Here is a 13,149-nt window from a genome sequence, read left to right on the forward strand (position 1 = left end):
TTCTATTTTTTTCAGGCAGTGATGGTAGGCCTACAGGCAATGAGGCAGAGATCACAGGGAGATGAGAAACACCAGGAGATCAGATAGAGATAGAAGAGGAAAGAGGAGGAAATGAAAGAGGAGCAACAGAGAATGAGGAAACAGAGAAAGATGAAATAGGAGATGAAGAAACAGGTAGTGCGAGAGGAGTAAGAGAAGAAACAGGGACAGGAGAGATGGAGAGTGGAGAGTCTGAAGTAGAGGGAGATGCAGAATCTGAGACTGAAGACACAGTGAGAGGAGAAAGAGAGAGCAGATGCCATCCCAGTATCTGGACAGAAAAACAACACATAGGCCTACGGTTTAAAAAAAGATAACCATTGGCTTATTGTCAATGGTGAACATCTTGGATGCAAAATCTGCAAAAAAAGTGAAAGGCCTTGGAGTGTTGCTTTGCATCGCTTTGTGCTGTGTCGCGTTGCGTTCCTACGCGTCACGGTCTGTCTGATCAAAAAAAATCATAGTTTACCACCTCTAATTTGACCACTACAGCCCTGCCCACAACATCTGAGCTCTCAGCCTCTGCCATTGTGCGCCGAGACCGAGCACATAAACGCGCTTGCCAGGCAGAGAAAGAGAGGTAAGCTGTTATTCTACCGACTTGAAAATGATATCAGTATCCATATCCAAGATGAAATGTATATTTTGTTATTCGGCCAAGTTTCCGAGTCAGACCAACTGCTTTTCACTCCTGTCGAGAGATAGTGAATTCTCGGAAATGTGTTGTTTAGTTATATTCAAAGATGAAGCTAGCTATGAAGCTAGCTGTTCAGCTAGAGCTACGGGATACAAGTTTGGCATGGGTTGACTGGTTTAGTTAGTGGGGTCATCACCGTTATGCATTCAGATGAAATGAATATGGAAGGTCTGTTTCTTTAGCCATGTATAAGCTTTTGAGAGAACAGAAAAGTGTGGCTGCTCACCACAACCGTTCGACTCACACTGGTGAATTATAGGAGCACTCCATTATCCAAGCTCCCGCCCTTGGCTTGCGTTTATCGCTACTCATTCAGCCACCCCTAGAGAAAAGTGACGTTTTCCAGCCGCCACCTTTTGGGGTGCATTTTTCCGTTCAACACCGTGATGGCAAATGAGAAATTGACTTATGAATTGTACTTATGCAAGATACTGACTTAAACTTGTCTCGCCAATGACGACATCATCAGGGAACAAGCATAAGGACGGGAGTTAGGATAATGATCATGAGCCCAAATACCAGGCTACGGGAAGGCAAGTCGATCAGAGGGCAATCAAGACTCGCTTTCATGTCACTCTGTGTGCTCTTCTGTCATGGACAGAAATCTATAAATCTTTTGGACACATCCTTTATGGGCGCAGGTGCGTCAACCGGATAGTACCGCACTCTCGTTTGAACGCTAAACAAAACTGTGCGAAATATAAAAAAAGACGCAGGTGCTACAACCACATCTATTGCCACTAATTAATTAAGTGATCACCAGCAAGGGAAAACGAATAAGCAATGATTTTATAAATGTATAATCCTGGGCAGTGTTTCCCACAGAAATTTTGGAAACTATGGGGGCAGCCGGGAGTTTTTTTTCCGTGGGGGGGGTGGTGTCTTTTCACGCGGGCTTTTTTGGGGGGGGGTGGGGGAGGTTGTATTCACGCAGTGTAAATGCAAAATGTCAAAACAATGACTACAGAATGACATTGGCGCATGAAGAAACTATAGGCCTAGGCCTACATTTCAGCCATTTATATTTTGAGAAATAAGGCTACATAACATTTTACCCATGATATTAGTAGTACAAAAAAAATGCAGTACAGTGAATCATTTCTGTTTACAACACAGTTTCATTCGTCCCTCATGCAGGGGTCTATGTAATGAAAAAAATAATAAAACAAAATAGGAGCAGAGATAAGAATTCAAGAGTACTGTGAAATTGTTAACGCATAGACGAAAAGGGTCTAAGAGGCTGTGCCTTTTCCCCACACACACATAGGCGTACACATTCTACATGAGGGGTGCTGGTCACAGGGCCAGTTTTTCAAAATTCCTCCCATTAAAAGGGCTGAACAACATATTACACATTTTTGTTTATATTCACATTCATTACACATTAATCTCTATATGCAGCCCGATGTCTCCTCTGCCGTGTCAATGAAGGCCTGTCACCTAACTCATTGTAAAACAAAGCCTGGGGGGTGTTAGTAAACTCATCCCAACTGTCCCTTCTCTGAAGGTTTTTTTTTATTGCTCCCAAACCCAAGTTAACTACAACAACTTGACTGGGCTTTTGATCCCTCTGTCTTTCAAGCACTTGTGGTTTTCTCTATAGGATGTATTTTCTCCAGGAGGAAAATACGAAGGAAATCGTAATTCAAACCGTCTTTAACAAAAACGGAAATCGTTAAAAAAAAAAAAAAATTTTTTTTTTTTTTTTTACATTTTCGGAAACTATGGCGGCCAAATTTAAACTATGGCGGGCCGCCATAGTTTTCTCAATGTATGGGAAACACTGATCCAGGGGGAAAAAAGTGTAATTTAAAGTTATTTAATTTAGTGTCAAGAATTTTCTTGCCAGTAGGCTACCACTGTCATTGAAGGCAACAAAATTGTGTGTAGCATTGTGTATAATGTGTGTGATTGTTTCTTTTTTTAAGATGATGGCACCATTGGTGGAGGGTCCAAGAAGGCAGGGCAGCGGCAGCAGTGTCGACGGCAGCAGCCAGACTGATCCAGTACTACCGGAACTTAGAAGTCAGGGAACCGTGACTGAGGACATTTACAACTGGCAAAGTGTCATTAATGACCACTCCTACAGCACATTCCTTGATGATTTCAGTGTGGAGAACATCACAACACCAAGGGCTTTATCACCACAGGAAAGTACAGCATCACTCTCTTCGATGAGTGACGAGTCAGTCCATGAAGACATGCCTTTGGATGATTTTGAATTTTCACTGAGTGAAGAAGATACAGACACTAGTTTTATCGATGAAGAGGATGAGGAGGTCAGTGTCTCCAGTGACCGAAAGAGCATTGTTTCGACTGAACATCTTTTGAAGCTCTTCAATGTGTGCCACTGGGAGAACTGTGGGAAGTGTTTAGTGCAACCACCTGAGGTTCGCAGAATTGGTTTCGGAATGAGAGTTGTTACAGAGTGCATTGATGGCCACACTTACAACTGGACTTCCCAACCCCTTTTGCGAGTTGTCATGGAATGCAATGTCTCCATCCCTACAGCTGTGTTTGTCACGGGAAATGAATGCACTCCATTCATGGAGGTCTGCGAGGCACTTCAGTTGGATAGCCTCTCAAAGAGGCAGTGGTTTAACATCCAGAAAGCCTATGTCATCCCAGTTGTCAATGAGACATGGTGTTTGCATAATGATGCAGTAATGAGCACAGTGAGCGAGGAGCCCTTGATGGTATCAGGAGATTCACGTTACGACAGCCCAGGTCACAATGCATCATACGGCACATACTCCCTCATTGACACCAAGTCTGGTGTAATCGTGGCCCAGGAGACTGTAAATGTTACTGAAGTCAAGAACAGCTACTGGCTTGAGGTGGAGGGCCTACATCGATGCCTTACCAAGCTCATTGAGCATGGCATTTCAATCTCAGTCTTGGCAACAGATTGCCACCCATCGGTTCAAAGAGTGATGCGGGAGGAGTATGGTGGCAGAAGAGACTGCTGAAGTGCCAGGACGAGCAACTTCTTGAGTGGGCGAGGATGATTGCTAATCACTTATGGTACTGCGCCATGACATGCAACGGAAGTGCCACCAATCTGAAGGAGAAGTGGATATCTGTGCTGCACCACATCACCAACGTCCACTGCTGGACATCAGGGGAGACAATTAGAAGATGTGACCACCCACCGTACACTGCAGAAGATGAGAAGAAACGGCCATGGCTCAACCCCCGCTCAACTGCATTTGAACGCCTCCAGAGTGTAGTGTTGGACAAACTTCTGCTGAAAAAAGCTTGAGCACGTCACAGAGGGCATTCATACAGGAAGACTTGAGTGCCTACACTCTGTCTACACAAAGTATAAAAAGGAGAAAAAGTATTTGAAAGACAGCTTTCAGGCTCGACTCCGTGTGGCAGCACTGGACCATAACAACATTCCTGAATTTCCCCCTGGGGATCAATAAAGTTACTCTACTCTACTCTACTCTACTCTACAACGTGGTCCGGGAGGATGCGACTAAAAGTGATGGAGAAAAGCAAATGAAGCACTACTTCTCAAAGGCTGCAAATCGGTATGTGGTGGCTCCTGTGAAGGTGGTGAAAGACTACAGCTTCCGGAAGGAAATCGTGGCAGCAGCTCTGAGGAGATGTGATGTGGTCTCTATCCGTCAAGTGCTAAGGGAATGTCCACAAGGGAAAATGATGACCATTGCTGAACACAGAGGGATTGAAAAAACACACCTCAGCAGATTTCCCAAAAACCTAAATGTAGAGGTGTAGAAGAGAGGATTGTAAAGAAGCGGAGTCCTGTTCAAGGTAGAACTATCAAATCCTTTGTGTGTGTGTGTGTGTGTGTGTGTGTGTGTGTGTGTGTGTGTGTGTGTGTGTGTGTGTGTGTGTGTGTGTGTCTTTTTTAGAAGTGTATATAGTAACTTGTGGCGTATAGACTTCATTTACAAGTACAAGTAAGACCAGTGTTTGAATATTTTGTGTGTGTCTCTCTCTCTCTCTCTCTTACAAAACAGTGCGTTGTGAACTGTCTTTGTAGACGAGGTGGCTTCTGCAGTTCCTCAACTACCGGTATGCCAAGAGTGGATATATATCGCTGGCCTTGCCATGCCAATGCAACGTTACCAGCAAACATTTAATTGTCAACACAACATACTACATGAAATTGTGAACATGCAACGTTGACAGGTATGTTTGTCCGAAGGATTAGCCAACGATTGCAGTTCCTACTATGGTGCGCTAAGCGTTAGCTCTGAGTAGCTGCTTTGAGATGTCCGAGTCCGACTGCTAAGTTATTGTACATTACAGGCAGGGGGACTTCGCGTGTTGTATTTTGACCATATATCGGTGTGCTAATTAATTGTGAAAGCCTGCCAGCTGTTTACGGGTCGCTCCAACGTGTCAGCTCTGATGTCCCTCATCAAAAGTAAGGAGACGTCCAACACCTCTCTCTCCAGACACAGCATTTTGAAGTGCTGGTTATGAGTGATGCACTGGCCTAGTCTCAGATGGTTAAGTGTCAACTCCTGGCAGCAAACACTCTCCAGTTGTGTGTCCATTGGGACGCAAGCCCCACACATACACCACTGTGTACTTCCTTGCCGATCTTCATCATTATTAGCCCATGTCTCGTCTTCATCATTGTCTGACTGAAAAGTAGCCACTATAGGCTCTTCCCTGACAGGCTCAAACGCATAGGCTACAGGGTGATAATAATGATCAGTTGGCCGATCGCGTTCGTCCTCTGCCTCTTCTCTAGTATCCATTTGGCTAGGCTGTTTGTTTATCTACCTTGAGAATGACTACCATTTGGGTGACGTCATATCAACAATGGCGGCACACCGGTTGAAAGCTCATACATTTCTACAAATTGTTAATGCTTTACTCTGAATAACGGATTTTATTACAGAGTTATTTAAAGTCCTTTATTTGATATTTTGGTTCATTGATTATTTTGCCATATATATCAGATCACTGCTTCATTTCCACTTTAACATGACCGTCACTGTGATCCCACATAGTTCAGCTAAAGGAGATAAAGATGTCTAGCATGTGGACATCACTTCTATGAGAAATGTCTGTTTACAGCACATAACCAGTGAAAGTATGTAAGTGTGGGAGGTGGAGTGAAAAGGGGAGGTATTGTGAAATGCCTCCCTAAAGGGCAGGCCAAGACTCCATGCCGAGACGTCTCCAGTGCTGACTTCATTAAATCATCAGGTTTCTGTCGTAAGGAGCTCTGTTTTGGAGTCCATGCTCTTCTTCATAAGTGCACTGCCTGTATAGTACAAGGCACCGAGTCGGACCCAGTTCTAGACAGTGAAGGAACTCTGCAGCTACAATGAAGCTCCTGCAGTGCGTGTTTACTGGACTTCTGTTTGCAGCCTCAGTAAGTACAGTGTGATGATGACTTGCCAGGTCTATTGCCAAGGAAATGTACTTAAAAGGTAGAGTGTAATATTAGTCATGCATCCCCCCACCCCCTGAAATGGATGCTGCAAATTTGATTATTTCATGGATGTTTTCTAAGTAATATTATAAACTAATATTAGTCTAGTTTACTAGAGCTTTGCAGACAAAGATGTCTATAACTGAGAAATTCAAAATGGCAAACACTGAGAAGATCCACCTTTTTATTGTATGAAAAGTGTACATTTCCAAATCGAGTTCTTATTAATTGATGGTGGTATATATACCGGATCAATATGACATTTGTGAATGAGTAGTATAAATTCTAGCTATAATTTACTAAATACTGTATATTACACACTCAAATACAAATATGCAATATGACACCTTCAAGTACCTGTACAAATATTGTATTCCACAGAGCATCATGTCAAGCTTTCATTGCAACTATTAGGGTTTTATTTATTTACAGTTGAGAGATAAGAAATGAATACAAATAAATTGTACTTTAATGAGCACAAATGTTGAGACTTGTGGGCTAACATAAAAATGCTGTTGTAGTACAATTGACCTGGGCCTCGTTTCCGAAAGGGCCCTAAGTACTACTTAACGCTACGTGCTACTTAAGTTCACACGTAACACCATCGTAGAGCTCACGGAGCGTTTCCCAAAGCCAACTTAGCAAAGAACCATCGCAGGTTGACACGTAACTCTAAGAGCAATCCACGAGTGGTCTAGAGTAGTCTTAACGCGCTAAGATTGATCGTAGCGGCATGGCACAGTGGAGACACCCACAGGATATGAAGGGAAAAGAAGAAACCTGCGCATAAGATTGTTGTTTTAAGACGCGAGAGGCATGGCACAGTGGAGACACCCATAGGAAAAGAGGAAACTTGCGCTTCAAGTTGATGTTTTAAGACGGGAGTGTAGCCTAAATATCATGGCAGCACAGTTGACACTGCAACGAAAATAAGAAGGCAACATTAATTGTGGATGTGTAGGCCTATAAAATAAAAGTAATGTGTTTGGAAATATTTTACAGGCAGTAAAATAGTTCGACTGTGTTTGATAAACCTGGGCATAATTAAACTGTGATCAATCATAATTTGGGTGCTTCATGAACAAGAACAATGCAAAATGAACAAGGGGCTTCGGCAACCAGAGACAAGAGTGTTGATGTCGGAAGGCCACTTCCGAAACTTTATTTATTTGATATTTTTTGAAGAAAAATGGTCAGCGAGTTGTTGCACCCTCTGTCATTTTCAAGTAGCCTAAGAAAGGGAAGGCGACGCCGAAAATACATGATAGTTGTAGGCGAAGGGTAAGCTATGACAAAAAATAAAAGGCAGCGATGGGGATTCTTGTAGATTTTTTGTTTTAATAACAGCAGACTGCCGTGCAAAAATGTCCTCACAGTTGTGAAAGTCTTGAGCGCGCGGTACTTTGCGCACCGCTCACCACATGTGCCAAGCTCCTTTCCCTATTCCGACTCTAGTAGGCTAAGCAATAACAAAAAGGCAGCGAGGGGATGTGTCAATTTTGATGGACATTGTTTTTCATAACAGCATGACGTGCTCTCGACAGTTGTCAAGCCTTGAACGCCTTGAGGTTGTAACTTTGCGCATCCCAATTTGGAACTCCAACTAGGCCTAGGCCTACTTGTCTTCTTAAATATTAAGCTGCAGTAGCCAAGTGCACGCGATTTATCTGGGTCTTAACGGCGTAGCTCATTATTACCGTCAGTTGGGAGTTTTGCATGATTTCATTGTGTGTGAGTCATTTGCCAACAATAACTCCTGTCGATAGTTGCAAACTGCTACAAATGTAGTCCCACCCTTGTAAACAACTTTTGATACTGACACACGCCTTACATTTTGTAAATGGTTTAGCAGCAGATGACGGCGCAGTTCACTCCGAGTACACTTCAGCACCACATATGTGGACAGCGATCCTTAAGAGCGGCGCTACGAATGATCTTAGAGGCTGTGCACGCGCGTTCATGTACGAGTGTCTTTGGGAAACAGTCGCAGGAAATCCAAGAACATTCGTAGGATCACTGGTTAACGACACACGTAAGGCTAAGAACCATCGTTATCGGGAAACAAGGCCCTGGGCTGCAGTACCTGTTAAACGCTGCCAGAAGTTTGTTGTCTCCATGCACCACATATGCGAGCAGTTAACCATAGTTATGCACTGACGTTGTTCTGCAGTATATCATGTCATTTCAGAGATAATCTGGAACTTAAATACAGCATAACCAACTATTGTATTGTATGTAATTCTCCCATGTGCAGTATGTAATATGGCGTGAGAAATCCCATAAAACAAAGCTGTTGGGTTTTTCCACCCATCCAGGTGGAGGGGAGAATAGCTAAGTCTGACACATCCAGTGGAACATGTGAGGCGATTACTGTCCCTTTATGCAACAACCTGCCTTACAACCAAACGGTCATGCCAAACATTTTGGGCCACAGGACCCAAGAGGAGGCTGGTTTGGAGGTGCACCAGTTCTACCCGCTAGTGAAGGTCCAGTGCTCTCCGGCCTTGAAGCCTTTCCTCTGCTCAGTGTACGCCCCGGAGTGCGATGCTGGAAAAGCCCGAGCACCGTGCAAGACGAGATGTGAAGAGGCGAGAGGAGGCTGCGAGACACTGATGAATAAGTTTGGCTTTACCTGGCCTGAGTCCCTGAATTGTGACAAATTCAGTCTACAGGCCTGTGATGACGACGACGACTTTCAATATGTATGTCTATGTGAATGTATTTCGTCTGTGTGTGTCTGTGTGTGTGCATGTGTATTGAAGCCGCTAGTCTTTGAGCTTTCATTGTGCGTGTGTGCAGATATGTATAAAGTAGAAGCAAAAGTACTTCACAATCTTTACTCTTCAGGAAATCGAAATGTCAGGTCTGGCCTCATTGCTGAACACCAAAGCCGCTGCTGAAAGAAAGGAAGGTAAAATGATGAATCTGCCTTTTTAAACACATACATATGTTAAATCTATAGTGTAAGAAAGATCCCGCACACTGTTAGCTTAAATATTAATTTATTAATTAATAATTATTTCCCTTTCCTGATTCCAGTTTTGAGTCCTTCGACGTGCCGCTACTTATTTCTTTACAGCGATGTATCCTTATGTATGAAAAGACTTGTCTCTCTGTGTTGATGGCTACATGTGAAGAGGTTAATTGCAAAATGACGTATCCACCATCCTTGACTTTTGCATTTTATTATTGGAAATGACTGCTTAAAAGTTGTATAGTCTATTTGTGAATTCTTGCCATTCAAGTATTTTTAAAACACACTTTTTAAACCTGTATAACATGCATTTTGCAATGCAATGCCCAAAACAAAAATGTCCCCAAATGTCACAAAGTTCTTCATGTATATCACCGCAATATGAAGTATGATTTTGAAGAACTGCAATTATCTTATGTAGCACTTTGAAGTTGAATGTAATTGTACAGCCTTGAAATTATGTGAACAGTGACTAGGTATGCAATTCTCCTACTTTCAACTCCTACTGTAAGATGTTGGTAACACTTTCAAATAGTGATTCTCAAACTGTGGGCCCTGAAAATCAAAATAATATTTCTGGGTGTGTTGCTGTCGAATGTTTATTTTGAATTGTATTGTTTATTGGGTTAGAAGATTTCAAGTGGCGAAAGGTTGGGAACCTCTGCTTTAGATTATTGGCCCCTTAAAACCCTTAAGACACGGCTTTATAAATGTGTTGTTACCAGTATGGTAATGACCAAGTCGAGGTGCATTACTAAAAGGCCTGTGTTGTGTCATAGTATTGTAGTGCTATGGTAGTTACATTTCAATGACTATTACAGCGTGCCACTGGAGGTACAGCGCGCATTAAGGAGCTACAGCTTGGTAACATTTTGCCGAACGGGTTCCTTTAATAACAATGGTTATTCGATCATTCATAGCATCGGTTTTGAACAACACTTAGAACTTTCATGAGATATGACTCAACATTCATAACACACCTTTCAAACCTAGAAGCTGGAGTGACTGGTTCATTAAATAGCACTGTTATTTGGTTATTCACAGCAACGTTTATAAACTATGACTGTCATGACTCAACGTGAACAAAACTTTCAGGAATGTCGAAGATAGAATGTAGAAAACATGTTAAAAAAAAATAAAATGAAAGTTGTCCTTATTGCAGCTTTTGTTCCAAGCGTATCACATTACAGTCAATGGGCTAATTCAGTACCAGAGACAGAACATGATTTAGCAAGCAACCTAATTTATTTTGATGGTGATTTCTCATCTCCAGGTAGCAGGAATGTCCAAAAGGGTACAATTTTTTTATGTTGGCAATGGATTAACACATTGACTCTGATGTGATATTATAAGTCTGCAAGAAAAGGGCAGTGCTGCTTTGCGACTGTCACTTTTATTTTGTCAAGTTTTCACCCTTTTATTTGGAGTCATGTCTCATGAAACAGTCATAAATGCTTTATGTGTAGTTGATAACGGCTGCTATGAATGTGTAATGAAGGAACCCGTCGAGCAAAGTGTTACAAAAAGCTTTTTAAACTTCGTAAATAATGAACTAATTATTATATCAACAAAACATTTACAAATGTTTACAATGAGTAACAAATGCTATGTTCATGTAAAAGGGTGGAGTTACACAGGGTGAATTCAACTACGCCAGTCTCAGTTGAGGGTGAGACAGCCTGTTCGTATGACCCCCCCACACCCCTTTGTTTTCCTTACAAAATGCACTTCAGAAAGATGGATCTGACGAACTGGATGCTGGGGAGTACAAGGCCCTGAGGATGTATCTCTCCAACCTAAGGAACATGTACACTAGGTTTGGAACTGGGACTTGGACCTTTGAGCAGGTTCTTAACATTCTTGGTGAGAGTGAGATACCTTTTGGGTACAAAGATTAATATACACTGAACCAATTAACCTAATTGGGCAACTAAAATGATGTTGACGAATTGGTAATGTTCTGGACCAATCTGCAAATTTGCCAGGAGATTTAAAGGGGCCCTATTATGCTATTTAGAATAACTTTCATTGTTAATATTTTGCTTTACTCTGGATAGTGGAGTTAATTTCCAATGACCACGTGTTTTCATGTCCATTATTTTTATCATTGTGTACATGTACCCTACGCCGCCTGTTTGAAATGCGTGGAAGTGCAGAATTTTAGACCGTCAACATTCGAAAATCTCGGCGCAGCATGGAACGTTTCATCAAGCATTCTATTACTAATATTACGTCAGCAGCAGCTGTGTTTGACCTGGAATACAACCCTGTAGCCTATGCCTAACATACCTGCAAACTCATCACCTTTTGGTGACAGTCACCATAAAGAACACTAGAATATTGGAAAAATGTTGCCTGCTCTGATGAGTCTTGATATCTACTGCAACACTCAATGGTCAGAATTTGGCGTCAGCAACATGTCCGCTGGAGACTGTCACATTTTTTTCTTTGACGAGTTTGCAGGTCTGGTCTAAAGTTGAAAGCCAAATAGTTCACCCAATGTTCACAATTAATCTGAAAAGGACGCATCATCATAAGTCCCGCGTTATGTTATTAACCCTTACTTTTGAGTGCCTTAGTGGTGTCATTTGCTGAAGCCCAGTCCCTATCCAATGCGAGTCTTCCGTGCATGGGCTTCAGTTTGATTTCAAAATCGCTGGGGACAATTAGGCTACCATAAATCTCAGAAAGGTTTGAAAAGTGCTGGGTACAGGCTAATAGTACGTCTGATTTGAGGTTTAATGAAAAAATATGCATTGCGTATGATGCGTAATAACGCTAGTGTGGCCATATTAAAAAAACTAAGCCATCTGCGCTGTCTTGTTTATTTCTGATATCCTAAGCTGAAGTCGTCTTTATCTTAAACCTTATTAACGCAATAGTATGGAACTGATTGGTTAACCCGCTGTCTAGCCTTGCATACTGTAGGCCTAAAGTTGAAGTTATCAGCCAAGTTTACTACTCGCAAACAGACAAGTGTCTCGCTGGTCGTTAGGTGGGAGTCTAGATCTGCTGTTGACAGGTGTAAATTTGAAGACACAAAGAATATTTCCGGGGAGGATTGAAATCAGATCACCTTTCCATGTGAATGGCAAGTTAACGTTTACAAAATAGGCTATCCAAGAAGCTAATCATCTGTGATTGCTGTGCTGTACACAGGTTAAATGATATTTATTCAGTGAAGTTGTGGATAGCCTATTTCTTTTCTCCGCTCCAGCGGCAGCCCCTTGTGCTCAGTCTGGCTGTCAAAGACGCAAATCCGAAATTGAAAGAGTGCGCCCAGCTTAAGACAAGCGGCACGACTTGTCGGACTCAAACCTATCAATTCAACGTCTGTCAGTGATATCGTGACACCCTATTTGTGATATGAACTCCGTGTTCAAATGCGTCCTGTGGTCTATTGCCCCTTAATTGCAAGCCAGACTGAATAGACTACTGAGCGCACGCGTTGCTGTTGGCTTTTAAAAATGATTTCTTGTTTGCTCGTGGTCTGCAGGCCTAATGCACAATGGCGATAGGCTATGCTTCATAAGAAATAAATTTCAGACCTAGTATTTTCAGGTTCATGGTTTGATTTTAGTAACTGCATTTCGTAGCGTGCTACTTTGTCATTCATTTGAATTAGACACCGTCGATCGCCAGCGTGAAAAATACGCTCGAGTTCTATTTTCCAAATGCAGCGCGGTGCGGAGCCGGCTCCCGCACGGCTGACGCCGGACTACCGCCGGTTGATGTGTAAGGACGGATATGTTTTAATGTATTTTCACAGACGCCGGTAAAAATCATGGCCGTTCCGCGACGCTTTACCGCCGTAGTGTGTAAGACCCCTAAGCCTCCCAACGGCCCCTTGACCTCATATAAGCCTGCTAATGTAAAAATAAAACAGTCTAATGCTGGTAACTAACCCCTGCCCCCATTCAGCTGCATCCTTCTCAACACCCTCCTTGTACTTCCCTGTAGCTCGCCCAAAAAGGTTCTCAAAAACTGCCAAAATGCGCTAGATTCCGCCCAAATTCA

At 42.5% G+C, this 13,149-nt stretch overlaps 1 protein-coding gene across 1 annotated transcript; it reads left to right on the forward strand.

The window, feature by feature from the left end:
• The first annotated feature begins 5,911 nt into the window (after positions 1–5,911).
• On the forward strand, positions 5,912–8,972 carry LOC134456975 (frizzled-1-like). Its single transcript, XM_063208665.1, has 3 exons — positions 5,912–6,098; positions 8,474–8,860; positions 8,958–8,972. Exons 1-3 carry the CDS (start codon positions 6,051–6,053, stop codon positions 8,970–8,972), a joined length of 450 nt encoding a protein of 149 aa, XP_063064735.1. The 5' UTR covers positions 5,912–6,050.
• Positions 8,973–13,149: the final 4,177 nt, after the last annotated feature.

Source organism: Engraulis encrasicolus, chromosome 1 (assembly GCF_034702125.1).
Source record: "Engraulis encrasicolus isolate BLACKSEA-1 chromosome 1, IST_EnEncr_1.0, whole genome shotgun sequence".
NCBI lineage: Eukaryota > Metazoa > Chordata > Actinopteri > Clupeiformes > Engraulidae > Engraulis > Engraulis encrasicolus.